The sequence below is a fragment of the Pygocentrus nattereri genome, chromosome 4 (assembly GCF_015220715.1).
Source record: "Pygocentrus nattereri isolate fPygNat1 chromosome 4, fPygNat1.pri, whole genome shotgun sequence".
Classification (NCBI taxonomy): domain Eukaryota; kingdom Metazoa; phylum Chordata; class Actinopteri; order Characiformes; family Serrasalmidae; genus Pygocentrus; species Pygocentrus nattereri.
Window position 1 is genome coordinate 41,858,802 of NC_051214.1, and position 17,657 is coordinate 41,876,458.

Sequence of the window (17,657 nt, forward strand, 5' to 3'; positions counted from 1 at the left end):
AAAGCAGAACTTCCCAAATTGCAAAACAAGCCACTTGTAAATACTCTTTGGAAAAGCTTTGCATGTCTAACATAAGCATGTCCAATATATGCTGCAGTGTTTTTCTTATTGTAAAACACACAATGTTATTATATTATATAAATGTAAAAAACACAAATACTGTATATTTTGCAAAATCTGGTTATATGTTTTATCGTATGAGGTAGTTTCAAGAACAAAGTTTGGTTCCATATTTTCCTCATTTCCCCCAGTTACCACATGGACTTATTCAATTCCGCCACAAGCACATTTGATTAACACAAAGAAGGATTGAGTACATTAACCAAAAAGGTATTGGATTATAACAGCAAATAATACTGGGCTACCACAATGAGAGGTTTGGAAAGGTTTATGGAGAGGTTCATTCTAACACTAGAACTTTCCTGAAATAAAAATCTTACTGCCCAAAACAATATTATTAATATCAAGCACTTATTGTATTCATTTGACAGCCCTAGAGACTGTAGCTGCATTCCAAAGCTAGGGTGCAGTCGAGGTAGGCTGCATTTCTCGGCTGCCTCGTCATATCACGCTGTTCCAAAGTGAAGGACCCTTCATGAACAGCCTAGAAATGCAGCCTATGTGCGAAGTGATTTCAAGGATGCGACAACGTTGTGAAGAAAAAAGAAGAGCCCCAGAAAAATGACGGAAAATGGAGCCATTGGAGCAGAGCTTGTTTCAAAATGCAAGTTCATGTCCTTGAATTAGTCTTCACTACCTTATAAAGTGTAGAATGATTAATTAAAGCACAAATTAAAATTAAACAAATGATATATTTTAGTCAGAAGTATCTGTATTGACACATTTTATCATACTACATAAGCTTGTTGACATATTAGCTACCACAGCTACGCACATAATGCAGCGGGCTCTATTTTCTCTCACCAGTTCCCTCACAAGTTGCACACCGCGATTTCAAGAGGCAGGACCTTTTCGTGACCTCACCACACTAGGCTACTAAGGAGGTGTCATCACAGGACAGACCTACTGGAGACCTGCCCTACCTCAGCTGCAGCCTTGGCTTTGGAACGCAGCTATTATCAGTGCTTTATCGGTGGGATCTACACTGATGCAAGTAAATCCAAGAAACTGTAATACCATTTGCTCTAGCCAGCGATATACTGGTCAGGCCCTAGATTTAAACATCACTGGCTTTAGACACAAATGAAAGCAAGAGCTTTGTCTCCGATTTTAGACTTGAAAACAAGTAAAGAAGACAGCATAGATATGTCGGGGTGTAGACATGTCAGCAATGTTAAAGGAAACAGAGTTATCTCACTGGCTTTGAGGAGGATCTCAGTGGCCTGCTGCTGAACTCGGTCTCTGGTGGCCTCCAGTTCGCACTCCGCTTCTTTCTGCCGGATGGCTATGATCTCCGCATCCTGAGTCACCTCATCCAGCTGTTTGTGGAGCTCCTGCAGACATACACAGAAACCCATCAATCAAAGCAGCAGATCATCACTGAGTGACACGGCTGCTGGCTCATTCTCACTTCTCACTGATTTGCGCTCTCGTTCGGGCTGCCTTTCTTTATCTGATCGCCGGCTGTACTCTTGTCTCTCTCTGTCCAGCTATTTCCTTTTTCAGTCCCTCGTCTCTCTCCCTCACCCTTATTAATTGTGAATGCACACATTATCTCTTCCTCTTCCATTCTCTACAGCAATTTCCTCTGCTGCCCTCACTTTCCTTCTCTCACTGATTTTTCTCTCTATTGCTGTCATTTTCTCACCTATTAATCAAATCATTGCTATCTATCTGCTCTCTCCCCTTTTCAGTCTCTCTCTCTCGCTTTGTCTCTGTTGTGCCGTGCTGTATTACCCTTTCCACTCTTCTCACTGGCACATGCACACTCTCATTCACACAGACTGCATATTCTGGAGAAGTGAAGATGAGCAGACAAGTCCTCATCCCTAATTAGACAGTTTTTATAGCACACTGCGAGTGTTGTCTCCACTCAGCTGCTCATTATTCATGAAATAATACACATCTAGTTTTATAGTTCACAAAGGGGTCCAATCTCAAATAGAACCCTGCAGTGGAACTGAATGCACATGAATTCCTATTCTTCTTCATTCTCTTTGCTGGACAAAAAAGCCATTTTGTCTGCATGCTGTGGTATATTATGCAGGTCACTGTTAACCCCCTGAATGGCCAATACCTGCCATTCACTTCTGTTTTCTAACTTAAAGGCAATTCTACCAGTTTTTCAAACTTTCTGTATAATTCAGTCTTTGGGAAGTTCATTCAGAGTAGTTTCAAGTAAAATGTTCCATTCAAGAACTTACAGAGTCATATTGTTTTTACAGTGAGAGGCTACAGTCAAAGAGGATTTTAGTATTTTTTAAACCTTTTTAAGTAAAAAGTTTTAAAATGACTGTCATTTCATGTAAGTTAAAGGAACCAGACGTCTTTCCAAGTCTTTCTGGGCTTCTTCTTTTGGTCCATTCATCAAGAAATTTAGATACAATAAAGAGCAACAGGTATTTTGAAATTATGTCGAAAACTGAAAAAACAAAAATGGAGATACAAGGTTTTCTTCCGACAGCAGTGATATGACACAGTTGTATGCAAAGGTTTGTGCACCTCCGGTCAAATGGCATGTTTTGTTGATTTTCTAAGTTAAAATAAGTGAACACATCCTCTGCAGAGAACACACACAAATACACAATTACTGTTTATTTCCTTAAATCAACATATTAAGAAAAGCAATCAAACACATAATGTGGCCTGTGCAAAAAAAATGTTTAATTAATATTAGCTTTGGGTATCTGGAGACAAAATAAATCTTTATAAATGTAAAAAATCTCTCTTTATGGTCAAACTTAAGCGAATGGGACAAATATACTGTAAAGAACAATATTTATTTTAACAGTCAGTCAGTTGGTTGTTTTCAAATTTCAAGTTCATTGAACATCAAAAAGTCAGTTAACAGTTATCGTGTATTTTACTTTCTGTTGACTAATTTTTTAAGTTTTAAGGCAGCCAGATTACATTTTTGTACGTAAAAACTTAAGTTTACAGTGTGTGATAAATCACGATTAACTATTACTATATTTTTGGGATTCATTATTTTAATAGTTTAAATTACAATATGCTTTTGTTATTGACAGTGATAATTGAGACTATGGCCCAATCCTATTTCACCCCTTGCCCTACCACTTGGCCCTTAGCCCTATGTTTTGCGCGTTCATGTCTAGAGGTAGGGTGTCCCAATTTTTTGAGATAGAGGGGTAGGGTGAACTGTTAGAGTTACATGGTCCTCTAAACGGAGGTTTTTCAGAGACACACTCCAAATGGAGTGTTATGAGAAAAAAAGAAAAACTGGCAAGACGGCTGCACGAGTGACCAAAGAAACCCACAAATGTAAATATTTTCTCCATTAAAAATTACAATAACCATTGTATTATATTAATGTCGTTTCAATGTATTATGGCCGCTTTCTTCATAACAAGCACAAAAAAAATCGCTAAAAGTATGCTAACGTCTCAGTAGCTAGCTAGCTAATTTACCCGTTCCACCTTAAATAGTCCAGCAGTATTGGCGCTTAAAGCACATTTAAGGTGGAACGTGAAAATTCAAACAAGAATAGCTGACTTCAGCTTCGTATCACCAATGAATTACAAGTGGGTGATAATAAATAATTGTGTTAAGCCCCCTATTTGAGGTGGTCCCTTTGTGACTCCATTCCAAGTGGTTAGGGTGACACTTGAAAACAAGGGTAGGGGTAAAAAGGAGACATGCGATTGGGCCTGAGAGTTAAGCAACACCGATGAGATTCCAGTCTTTCATTTAGAGAGTTGAAGGGAAAGCTCAATGAGCAAAGTAGCACCACAGTGTTCGTCTTGCCTTGTAGAACTCTAGTGTGTGTTGTTGTGTTCAAAGCAACACATTGATCTGCTCCCCTGCCCCAAGTGACCGCTGATTGATGAGGAGTTGAGAGGCACAGCTGAAAGGTGACAATGACCACCATGCCATTATGCCTTTGCCTGAGGATTATGTAAGCTTCTGATTGGTCTACGTCTGGAGACAGTGGCCCCAGGTGCGCTGAGACCAGATGAGTTTAAGTAAACACTGCGCTTCATTCAGCAAACCTGTTTGTGTTGCTCTTTCCTAATAAAAGCTGTGCCGGTTCTTAGTCCATAGCTGCTTTAACCATCACCATCCTTACATTTCTGCATCTGATCAACACAGATTAACCAAAACTGACCGGGATGTGCCCCTGAGGGCAAGCCCATTATGAGACACAAGACTTTGAAAATGTCACAGTGACTCCAAATCGATTCTATTAAAAGAGCAGCTTTCAGCAGAGTGAATACAGCTGCGGAGTGAGGCGGCCGTTTTGTCTTCGCCAAAAAGTATGCTTGAATATGGCTGTACAAGAGAGCTGTAGGATTCTTTGAGCACTTTTTATAATACTGTGTCATTTACAACAACAGAGCCTGTGAAACTTTAGCTTTATCTGAATGATTCATTCTTTCTTTCCTTTTCTCCGTTCGCTCTAATGCAGCTCTACACCTTTCTCCACTAATTACAGGCATAAATATGCCTCCATTTATGATCTAAATTCAGAAACAGGTTCCAGGGATTTCAAGGCTGCTCACTTATTAAAGGGTGACTTTGTGTTTACTAAGGACAAATTAGGGACGCCTCTGTGCACTGCACCTTTTGAAATGTGGCTGGATTCATAAGCATAAGATCAAACATGCAACACAACCCAGATAAAAATACAAACCCTTGATCACATTTTCATGTTTACCACACATCAACACTAAACATATTTTATTAATCACTGTACATGGCACGCTGTTATTGTTATTTGCGTATCGTACTATATATTTGTGTTTTTATTCATTATGGGGTATATTTGTGCGGTATATTCATGTTTGTGTTATTATTTATAGGGAATATTTATGAAATGGTAAATGGATCTGCTTAGGCAGCAGGCATGTGATAGGTTACATTTAGTAGTAATTATTAATAAATGTAGTCATATTTTAATAATAGAGTAATATGCATTTCAGTAAACAGAGCATTACTAATGGTATTATTGTTGATAATAAATACATTCCACCAATTAAATAAGTGCAGGATGTCCCCACCTACCTATCTATCAATCAAGAGTCTATGAACGGTCATACTCCTTGTACCTCCATCATATATGATGGTATCATGAACAATGACAGGCCAGCTTGAGTTAACTTTTGACAGCCACCTTCCATCAGCTCCCACTTAGCTGTGTGGACTGTGTGCTCAATGTTCATGCCGACAACTTCTCTCACCATTACAATGAATGTACACTCTCAGGTCTTTGGCAGCTCTTTGGAGTCATGAAAAGAAAGAGACTTTATCTATTTTTCTTATTAAATGTATAAATGGAGTGGTGTAGCTAGTATTTCTCTGTGTGGTTGGGTGGGGGGGCATCTACCACTAGCCTAATTTATTCAGCGACACAGCCAACTTGAGCTGGCTCTGGTCCTCTTTGCCTGTCCCAAAATAATCACAGTGGGTTCCCAAACTGGCAGAAAGAATTTGCACAGCTTTCCAGTTCATTTCTATCTGGATATAGCAATCATATTTGTAGATTACATCAACTCAGCTCTACTATATACACTGCTCAAAAGAATAAAGGGAACACTTAAACAACACAATATAACTCCAAGTAAATCAAACTTCTGTGAAATCAAACTGTCCACTTAGGAAGCAACACTGATTGACAATCAATTTCACTGCTGTTGTGCAAATGGAATAGACAACAGGTGGAAATCATTGGCGATTTGCAAGACACACTCAATAAAGGAGTGGTTCTGCAGGTGGGGACCACAGACCACTTCTCAGTACCTTTCTGCTTTCTGGCTGATGTTTTGGTCACTTTTGAATGTTGATGGTGCTTTAACACTCGTAGTAGCATGAGACGGACTCTACAACCCACACAAGTGGCTCAGGTAGTGCAGCTCATCCAGGATGGCACATCAATGTGAGCTGTGGCAAGGTTTGCTGTGTCTGTCAGCGTAGTGTCCAGAGGCTGGAGGCGCAACCAGGAGACAGGCCAGTACACCAGGAGACGTGGAGGAGGCCGTAGGAGGGCAACAACCCAGCAGCAGGACCGCTACCTCCACCTTTGTACAAGGAGGAACAGGAGGAGCACTGCCAGAGCCCTGCAAAATGACCTCCAGCAGGCCACAAATGTGCCTGTGTCTGCACAAACGGTTAGAAACCGACTCCATGAGGATGGTATGAGGGCCCGACGTCCACAGATGGGGTTGTGCTCACAGCCCAACACCGTGCAGGACGCTTGGCATTTGCCAGAGAACACCAGGATTGGCAAATTCGCCACTGGCGCCCTGTGCTCTTCACAGATGAAAGCAGATTCACACTGAGCACAAGTGACAGACGTGCCAGAGTCTGGAGACGCCGTGGAGAGCGATCTGCTGCCTGCAACATCCTTCAGCATGACCGGTTTGGCAGTGGGTCAGTAATGGTGTGGGGTGGCATTTCTTTGGAGGGCCGCACAGCCCTCCATGTGCTCGCCAGAGGTAGCCTGACTGCCATTAGGCACCGAGATGAGATCCTCAGACCCCTTGTGAGACAATATGCTGGTGCGGTTGGCCCTGGGTTCCTCCTAATGCAGGACAATGCTAGACCTCATGTGGCTGGAGTGTGTCAGCAGTTCCTGCAAGATGAAGGCATTGAAGCTATGGACTGGCCCGCCTGTTCCCCAGACCTGAATGCGATTGAGCACATCTGGGATATCATGTCTCGCTCCATCCACCAACGCCACGTTGCACCACAGACTGTCCAGGAGTTGGCGGATGCTTTAGTCCAGGTCTGGGAGGAGATCCCTCAGGAGACCATCCGCCACCTCATCAGGAGCATGCCCAGGTGTTGTAGGGAGGTCTTACAGGCATGTGGAGGCCACAAACAACACTGAGCCTCATTTTGACTTGTTTTAAGGACATTACATCAAAGTTGGATCAGCCTGTCGTGTGTTTTTCCACTTTAATTTTGTGTGTGATTCCAAATCCAGGCCTCCATTGGTTAATAAATTTGATTTCCATTGATGATTTTTGTGTGATTTTGTTGTCGGCACATTCAACTTTGTACAGAACAAAGAATTCAATGAGAATATTTCATTCATTCAGATATAGGATGTGTTATTTGAGTGTTCCCTTTATTTTTTTGAGCAGAAATAGACCTGACACCTCTGACTTTATTTCAAGCTTCATGGGGTAACTCCCAGCAGCAAACAGACACCATATTTTAATGTGTTTTCACTCCTGACTCAGTACTGCTATTTCTTTCAATTCTAACAAAATAGTCTGACATAGTCCAGCTTTAAAGACAAGTTTGCTCTTAAAAATAAAAAAGTCAGCAATGCCCTGCCTACCATTAACGGGCCTTAGTTCAAGTGCCCTTCTGACCAGTGTAATTACACCCTTGAGAAAGGAACTCGGTGGAAAATACAAAGAGAGCTAATTGGCTCTACACTGCATAAATAAACTTTTTCAATCAATCAGTAATAAATAAATAAATGTACTAGAAAATGTTACCAGCTTTAATTAATATCAACTCAAATTAACCCCTTACTTAGATCAAACTGTGGATTATGTGCAATCTAACTCCGTAAGATCAAAGTATTTAGTTTTGCTTTGTCTCTGACACATACTTCTACTTCCCTTGTCTCTTGAATTTAATCTGAAATTCCTGAGGATTAAGAGATCGCCCTTGAAGAGAAAAAAAAGATAAAACAGCTTTAAGCGGTGTGCACAGACGATGTGGAGCACCATACATCCTAATTACAGCAAGTTACACACTAAAGATAAGCTGCTGTGATTGTGACTCTCATCTCAAAGTGCTCTTTGGTGATTTACATGGAACACAGTCACCCAAACGACAGGCAACAAAGTCTTACAAGAATGAAACTGTTACCTTTATGTTGTTCTCTGCTGCGGTGAGAGTAGCCTGTAGTTTGTGGGATTTCTCTCGGCTCTCCCTGGCCTCCTCCTGGACCCTCTGCAGCTCGGAGCGCAGTTTACCCAGTGTCTTTTGCAGCGCTGCCTCTTGCGCCTGGAACTCCTTCCTCAGCTCTGCCTCCGTCTTCTTCCAGGCCAGAAGGTTCTCTGCCGTCATCTGCTGCGTGCGCTTCATGGCCTCCAGCTCACGCTCATAGAAGGCCTGGGCCTTGTTCAGCTTGGCCTCATACTCCTCCACCAGACGCTTCTTATCCTGTTTGAGCTCCTCCACCCTCTCCGTCAGAGCTTCCACCTCTTGCTTGTGCAGCTGGCTAAGCTTCTCCTGGTCTTTACTGTAGTTGGCATTCTGGCTCTGATGAGAACGAAGCAACTCTTGGACCTGCAATGAAAACCAGTGTGAGATGTGGCACATATAATTAGGAACTGTAGGCCCAGGACTGAACTCTGGGGCTGGATTCTCAAAAGCATTTAACCCACTAGGACCTTCATATCTTCCCAGCCTTGGTCATAACGGGCTGCTGCAGTAATTCTCAAAACATTTCAGGTCCTGTTCACATAAGCAGTAAAAAGAATATAATTTTTTTTGTCATCATATTTTACTTTTTAAAGAGCACAATTAACAAAGACTTTATAAGGCAAAAATGATAAAAATAAAACTATAACTGTCATAACATTCAAAATAAACAAAATAAAACAGTTCATTATACTTGTCTAACCATTGTGATCTAACTGTACCCTGGTTTTTTCTTTATTAACATAATTACTAATATGGAGTAACAAACAATCAGGCATTACCATTATGCACACATGCAGTTCTACACAAAAATGTGAACACCCCGGTCAAATAAGTTTTATTGATTTTAAGTGAAAATAAGTTAAAATATTCTCTGAAATTTTTCTGCACATTTTCAACAGTTTAGCACATTGGAAAAAATAAAACATAAAATAAAAAAATTGCCATAACTTTTGCACAGTCCACATGTTATATTTTTTTCCCTCATTATATTAAATTTAGCAAATAATTATAATTTGTGCACTAAAATGTGCAGAGGTGTGTTCGGTGTAGAGGATGCCAACTTATTTTAACTTGGAAAACTGACAAAACATGTAATTTTATCAGGGGTGCCCAAACTTCTGCGGACAACTATGTGTGAAATAAAATTAGTAACATAAAATGAACATAAGTTCTTGCCATTATTCATACTAGGCAGACTGTAATGATGTACCATGTGGGCTCTCTCATTCTCTTCCTACTGGCTGTGTGCATATAGAAATGCACTGTCACTGGCAAAGAGAAAAACAGCTGTTGTGCCACCTTCCCTTGAAGGTTCAGCCCAACTACCTAACACCACAACTACCTTAAGGATAGAAAGTTCTATCCTTCTTTTGAGAATGAGGCATATCAAAAGTCGCTAGAGTAGTCCTAGACTGAGAGGGAAATAAGGCCATCGAGAACCTGGCCCAGCTTGTAACTAGGACTACTTGGCTCTGTTCCATTTGGCTAACAATGTATATATCTCAACATTTTTCAAGCCTCCAGCCAAAAAGGAGGATATATTCGTTAACGAAGTCTCTCGTGGTTTTTCAGACACAGACTAAAGACACATCTCATGCAGCACTAAAGTGAGCACTGAATTAAATACTTATTGCATTGTGTTGTACTGCACTTATTGAAATGCACTGTATTGCACTGCACTGTGTTAAACTTGCCTCAAGTGGAGGAGTTCAAGTATCTCGGGGTCTTGTTCATGAGTGATGGTAAAAGGGAGCGGGAGATTGACAGGCGGATTGGTGCTGGGTCAGCAGTGATGCGGGCTCTTTACCGGTCTGTTGTGGTAAAGAAAGAGCTGAGCCATAAGGCAAGGCTCTCGATTTACCGGTCGATCTACGTTCCCATCCTCACCTATGGTCATGAGCTTTGGGTAATGACCGAAAGAACGAGATCGCGAATACAAGCGGCCGAAATGAGTTTCCTCCGCAGGGTGTCTGGACTCTCCCTTAGAGATAGGGTGAGAAGTTCAGTCATCCGGGAGGGACTCGGAGTAGAGCCGCTGCTTCTCCACGTCGAGAGGAGCCAGCTGAGGTGGTTCGGGCATCTGGTTAGGATGCCTCCTGGACGCCTCCCTCGGGAGGTGTCACAGGCAAGTCCACCTGGGAGGAGACCTCGGGGAAGACCCAGGACACGCTGGCGTGACTATATCGCCCAGCTGGCCTGGAAGCGCCTCGGAATCCCCCTTGGAGAGCTAGTGGAAGTGGCTGGGGAAAGGGAGGTCTGGGCTTCATTGCTTAGGATGCTGCCCCCGCGACCTGAACCCCGGAGAAGCGGAAGATAATGGATGGATGGATGGATGGATGGATTGCACTGCACTGTGTTGAACGTCTTTTCTCTAGGTATCAACATAGGCTTTTGTTTCTAGCTATATCTGAGCTCAGGACTGGCTTTCTTGCTAACATATTTGTAGACAGCAAAGATACTTTCTCTGAGTAGACAACAAGACACTTTTTAAGTTAAGTGATACTTTTTTAATCCCACAAATTATTATTATTTTTATAAACGTTTTGTTTTTTCTCTATATTTATATTTGCCAAGATAAACAGTTTAAATCTTTTTTTTCCAGTTTTAAACCTATTTGGATGAAAACTTCCAGTATACTTTTCCTCTTGTTTATTTTTTATTTATAATTTAGTTTTCTTCACACGTTATAATAAACACACATCAACAATAATTATGATAATAACAGAAAAAACTGAAATATTTTCAATAATATTGAAAATAATAATAATCTGAATTATGAATCAGCCCAGTTTTCCTGATGTACGAGAGCTGAGACATGTTTTTCTCATGTGCAGAAACCTGAAGCTATGTTGTCTGATGTTGTACTGAGTTCAGTGACCAAATGTGGCACTGCCATTGGATGCCACCTTTGCCACAAGTCAGTTTGTAAAATTTCTGCCCTGCTATATCTTCCCTCGTAAATTGTACGTGCTACTATTTTCAAATGAAAGTGTCTAGAAGCAACATCTCAGCCACAAAGTGGCAGACCACACAAACTCTGCTGAAGTGAGTAAAGGGTAAAAATTAGCTCTATAATAGTTTATTACTTATTACAAATTATACAACAGTTAGCTCCGGCCACGCAAGCTGATTGGTTGAGTGGTTGAGAAGCGTTCTAACCATGCTGTTATTTTGCCATAAGATCACAGGTTTTTCAACACTATCATTCCGCTGAGACGCTGTTGCTAAGCAATGACTTTGACAGCTGTAGGAGCTGCTCAAGCCACAAACAGAAAACGGATACTTTTAAGAACATATTTGACCTACAGTCGATTTGGTCAGATGCTGAAGATGAGACTACACTAAATTCACAAACTGTCAGTTGGTCTGAGTAAGGAGCTGGAAAAGCGGAGCTCATTACTCTGACGTAGCAACAAGCTGCTTGTTAAAGAACTATAATTTGGCGGAAGGAACGAACATTAAAACAGCCCAATTTATTTATTTCTTACTTTATTTAACTGTTATATAAAACCAATAGAACACTTGAGATCATGTGTTATTGCTATAACATCACGGCTGTGATGATCTACGGCACTCGCCTTCAGCTGTGATGTTATTTGCCAAGAACACACTCCCTCTCATGTTCTATTGCTTAAGTTCTAAACTGCTTTTGGAAGCAATAGGAGCACAAAAACTGTGCATTGATAGCTTGAACAGCCAAGCAGCTGCACACAAGCCTAAGATGCCAAGCGTCAGCTAGAGTGGTGTAAAGCACGCTGCCAGTGGACACTGCAGTGGAAATGTGCTCTCTGGAGTGATGAATCACGCTTCACTACATGGCAGTCTGAAGGATGAATCTGGGTTTGGCAGCTGCCAGAAGAACATTACCTGTGAAAATGCATAGTACCAACCCTAAAGTTTGGTGGAGAAAAGATAATGACCCGGGGCTGTTTTTCAAGGTTTAGACCCCTTAGTTCCAGCAAAGGGTAATGTTAATGCTACAGCATTTAAAGTCATTTTAGACAATTATATGTTTACAGCATCATGGCAACAGTCTGAGGAAGACTCTTACCTGTTCCAACATGACGGTGTCTCTGTCCACAAAAAGAGCTCCATAAAGACATGGCTTGACAAGTTTGGTGTGGCCTGCACAGAGCCCTGACCTTAACCCCACTCACCTTAGGGATGAATTGGAATGTCAGCCGCGAGCCAGGCCTTCTCATCTAACATCGGTACCTGACCTCGGAAATGTGTATTTAACTGAATGGACACAAATTCGAAAATCCCATGGAAAGCCCTCCCAGAAGAACGGACACTGTTATAGCTGCAAAGGAGGGCATAGAGCAACTCCATATTAACGCCCATGGTTCTGGAATAGGACTTCCTACAAGTTCTTATATGTGTGATGGTCAGGTGTCCATGTATTTTTGGCCATATAGTGTATGTAACATACAATAAATGTGGTATTTATAAAAATAATAATTTCTGAACATAAAAGTTTACATTCAACGAACAACATCTTTTTCAAGTGCCCTTAATCTATCTAAGGTTACACAGAGGTTTTTACAGGCAAAGACACTTAATCTCTTTTATGTCTGTCTACAGTACTATATAACATGAACTAGGACAGCGCTAATAAAAGTACAAGCTGTCTCACCTTCTTGCACGCGACAGGAACCCTCTGGTTTCGAATTGGTTTTGCAGTGGCTGTCCAAACCTATTCTCTTTGGTACCACTTTACTGGGATTGGTGCAGAGTCAATTATACCATTAAAAAGCTGCTAAACATACTTGTTAATCTACATAACAGGCTTCATATGCTGCAGCTCAGAGCATGATTCCTAGGTTCTTAGGGCCACCCAAACAGTCCACATTTTTCCTTCATCATATGTTGAGTTGGGTTGGAGCAAAAATGCTGACTGTCTGGGTGGGGATCAGTTTTGGAACCACTTTTGTAGCTGACTGGCCATGCTTACCTCTTGCCGGTGTGCAGTGCGGAGTTCCTCTAGAGCTTGCCTCTTCTCCTGCTCGAACTGGGCCTGCACCTGCCCGAAGGAACGGAGCTTCTCCTCAAAGGATCGCCGCATCTCCTCCACCTCGCGGGACATGGTTACCACCCGCTGCGTGTGCTGTGCCTCTGTGCACAGCTGCATGTCTTCTACTCGTTGCCTGTACGACTCAAACTCAGCCAATGCCTGCCGCTTCATCCGCTCGTGCAGCTCCAGGGACTCCTCCAGAGACTGGATGCGCCTCTTCAGGTCCATCTCGTCGCTGATCTTGCTCTTGTACTGCATGATCTTCTCCCGCGTCTCCGACAGGATCTGCTGCACCTCCTCCTCGTGCGCCTCCTTCAGCGTCTGGATGGCCGCCTCGTGCTCATCATTCTTTGTGTTGAGTGCATAGATCACCTGGGTGAGAAGAAGAGAAAATGGGATAAACAAGTGACCAGTGACTGTCTCTGCCAGAAAGACCTTTGTGTTACCAGAGTCCAACTGAGAGCTACATGCTTTTTGATTTTTTATTTCTTTTTTACAGAGTAAAAGGTTGAGGAGAATCAGCATGGAAAAAATGTCAAATCAAAGGTTAAGTAAATCCTATTGCTGACTCAGGACATTTGTCCTGAGTTTGTTCACATGAAGACACACAGCTGCCTGGCACACAAGGGACTCCGTGACCTTTAAATCCAGAAGACTGACGTCCAACTAAAAAGCTGCATTAATCTGACTATAAAGTGCTTTTTTCATCACGCAGACAATTTTCGGAAATAACTTTCAAAGGCACAGTCGGAAAGGAACCAGAAAAGCCGTCTAATCTTTATCCTCCTCTCTATTGACTGAGAAAACCGGAAAACTTTGCCTAACTCGCCACTTTCTCACGCGAAAGACAAAGTTAATAATGAATCTCTTTTAAGACACGGCTGCTTTTGACAGCCTTATTTTTCATATCGCAAACAGCATACAAAGGGTAAAAAACAACGATCCAGGCAGAAGTTTAAAATATGAATGTGCTCTGTGGATAAGGGGACTTTCTGAAAGGTTCTTCTTAAGTGTGTCAACATTCTGCGGTTTTCATGTTGTAAAATCTTGCGTTGTTAACTTTGTCAGAACTCCCTCTGGGTTTGGTTTGTTTGGAGACAAGAATTTGCAATATATACATTATAAATACACACATTTGAAATATAAATACCCTAGATATCATCAGATTCATAAAAGCCAATGATATATTTATGGGAAAGATAACATGACAGCTCATTTTAACTTACAGACAAAAATAACTGGGAATTATTATTGGACTTCAGACTTTGAATCTTGCTCTTTATGCGTCACGCTCAGAGTTCATTTCCATAATTGTCTGGACATCTGATTAGGCAAGTGCTGCAGCAGAACAATACACTTATCAGCACTGCGGCTCCTGTTCTGCATGAGAGCTGTTGGGGGAAATAATGGCCAGAGTGGGGTGAAGCTGCCACCATCTTACAATGGGTTGCCCACGCCGAAGAGGAGTCATTATCTTTACTGTCCACTCTCATATATAACACTTCTGTATTCTCTCAGCCTGGTGAGTGTGATGGACTGATGCGAGAAGCTGGTAGGTCTTTGAATAGAGAATGCCATACAATAACTACTTCAATAAAGACAATAAAGACTTCAGCATGTTTTACCTTCTATAAGGTTAAAAAACAGGTTGACATGTCTATAAAAACACTATAAATCTTGTGGAAAGGGAGTTTCTTCAGTATGGAGGCACTCAAAATGGTGTTAACTTATGTTCTCTGTGGCTAAAATCAAGCTGATTTACAGACCACCTGATTAGTACAATGCAGAACATTAAAGCATGTATATATTATAGAAAAAATGACTGAAAAAATTGTTTAACAAAATGTTTTCTGTGTAAATTGAGTAGACACTCCTAAGTTTCTTACTCAGTGCAAATGACAGACATCCTGTGTAAACTTGTATCACCCCATTTCCCGATGTAAAACCAACGACTATGTAAAAATGTACATACAACCTATGGACAAAACTATTGGGACACAACACGTAATCACCGAATTCAAATGTTCACTGAATCACTGAATTTGAGCGATTTACTGTAATGAGGTACCACTTTTAGAACAAGTCAGTTTGCAAAATGTCTTCCCTCCTACATCTTCCACAATCAACTGTGAGTGGTATTATTGTGTGGAAGCGTTTAGGAACCCTAAAACAAATTAGCCATGAAATGTCAGACCATGTAAAGTTACAGAGCGAATCGCCAAGTGCTGAGGCGCATAGTGCATAAAAGTCACCAACGCACTGCTGAGTTTCCACGGAGATGCAGCTACATGCAAGCCTTACATTACCAAGCATAATGATAAGTGTCGGACAGAGTGGTGTAAAGCACGTCGCTGCTGGACAGTTTGGGGAAGGCCCTTTTCTGGTGCAACATGACTGCACCCCAGTGCACAAAGCAATGACCGTTCAGGCGCAGCTGCCCTGAACCCCATCTAAAACCTTTGGGATGAACTAGAGACTGCAAGCCAGGCCCTCTGGTGCAACATCAGTGTCTGACCTCACAAATGCCCTTCAGGATAAATGGGCGAAAATTGCCACAGACACACTCCAAGATTTTGTAGAAAGATTCCCAGAAGAGTGAAGCTAATATAGCTACAAATGAGGAACTAACTCCATTTTAATGCGTACGGATTTAGAATGATATGTCATAGGAGCTCCTGTAGGTGTAATTTGCAGGTGTCCCAATACTTTTGTCCATATAGTGTATGTGCAAGCTCTGAGCTGACATATAGTCATTAGTTACAGTGTATAATAGGATAATATGAACATTTACAAATGAACATTTGTACATTTGCACAAAGTTTACACGGCCCAACTTTTCCACCTCATCGAAGCGTAAGAATCTTTTTGCAACATTTGGGCATTTAAAAAAAAATGCCTTGCTTCTCCAGGCTTTTTTCGTACATTTTCAATATTCATATAACAGAGGTGGATGGAAAATCCCTTTGTGACTTTAAAAATCAGGGCTAAAATCTTTGTGTGCTCTCAGCTTAAATCCCAATCTAAACCCCTGCCCTGATGTGAGACAGTGTCTGTATGTAGGCTAAACAAAACTACGCAGTGCTTAGCAGCAATAGCAGCAGTTTAAAGCTGAGGGGAGAACACTGATCCCAGGAGGGCTGGAGGGTGGGGGGGCTAGAATTTTCAGATGTCTCCAAAATAACACCACAAAACCTTCTAGCATGATGCTGTTTTTGCTGTCTCTCTGTCTATATTAAAATTCAACAGTCAGAACCCCAAACAAACACTCCACACCTGAATATCCTGAAGGCCTGACGGTTGGACCTCCACCCTGCTGTACACTGATTTATGGAGCAATTTTTATGGTCATCTCACCACCAAGGGAGCAAATTGACATTTGTGGCGTGGCTGGTTTGGAGGTTTATGCCATAGGGAGATTGGTCACAGTTTGACATTTCTCTCTAAGGTCACGGCAGGGCAACACAGCAATACAGTAAAGAAAAAAAACAGCTGAAAAACTGACATATTGCTCTGAGTGGTAGCCACGAGTGCAGCATGGAGAGCCGATGCCAACTGGCAACCTTGGGATATCGATTTGACTGAGCTGGTCAACTATGTTAGTTCAGTCTTTAATCCGGAATAAATCCAGCATGTTTGGCAGGCAGGGTGACTTGTGTCCTAACAGAGCTATAATAAGACAAATCCAATAACGTCCCCTGGCACTGCAGCTGTAATCACTTACTCCAATCTAGGAGCCATTATGACTGGCCTCTTATCAGTCAATAAGACCTGCTCTAGGATAATGATAATAACTGACATTTGCTGAAGGACAGTGAGAGAGCGACATACTGTCCAGTGAAATGTAGCTTTCAGTAAATTGGTCCAGATTACCCAGGGGCTATGGAAAATGCCATTGTGTGGCTATAGCCGCAGCCTGTTTCAGCACTGTGACTCAGCATGAGATTAAAATGAGGCACGGTTATGTTTTTCTACTCTTGAACGACTTTCCTGAAGAGTGCAATGCAGGACTCACCTCTTGGGTATCAACAACCTCGACTGCCACAGAGCCTCCTCCCTGTGTATTCCAAAAAGACACATTAACCTAAAACGGGCCCCTCAGACCTCAATAAGTAGCTCACCAGCTGGACCAATATAATATTACTGCACAGGCAATTGGACCTCAAGTAGGAGCCAGTGATTTGTAAGGCTTGTGAATATGCATTAAGTGGATCACAGACAATGTTAATTAAAGTAATTATATTCAGAGGATGCACTAAACTGTAGGGTGTATGATCCATAAGGCAAATAATGCCCTTGGAAAAGTGCGCATTGAGACTGAATAAAAGTTTATGAGCAGCTTCTTCAATGACCTGAATACTTTACAGTCTCTTTTTATAGACAGTCTACTTACAAATAGCCTTGTGAAACCTAACAGTGCATCTTGCATGCAATTTCTCAGGACAAAAGTGGCCCTTCACTGTGAGCCGAAGCTGTAAGCATGGTCAGCTATGCATTTCTAAGGAGCATCGGGCTTCCCCTGGTGTTGCATAAGAGCATCTGCATGCCCCTCATTATAAGGGTGGGTGATTATTACTTCGCAGCTTCATTATCGTGATGAACATTTCACACAGCTCAAGCT

The 17,657-nt window shown here is 41.7% G+C and overlaps 1 protein-coding gene across 2 annotated transcripts in view; it reads right to left on the reverse strand.

Annotated features, from left to right (window-relative positions):
- Positions 1 to 17,657, reverse strand: part of fam184a (family with sequence similarity 184 member A) — a 194,164-nt gene that overhangs the window by 120,959 nt on the left and 55,548 nt on the right. For both annotated transcript variants that reach the window (XM_017692517.2, XM_017692518.2), the window contains exons 2-4: positions 12,980 to 13,411; positions 7,966 to 8,388; positions 1,319 to 1,454 (exon numbers count right to left, since the gene is read on the reverse strand). In XM_017692517.2, coding sequence (XP_017548006.1) covers positions 1,319 to 1,454; positions 7,966 to 8,388; positions 12,980 to 13,411 — 991 coding nt within the window. The remainder of the gene's footprint in view (positions 1 to 1,318; positions 1,455 to 7,965; positions 8,389 to 12,979; positions 13,412 to 17,657) is intronic.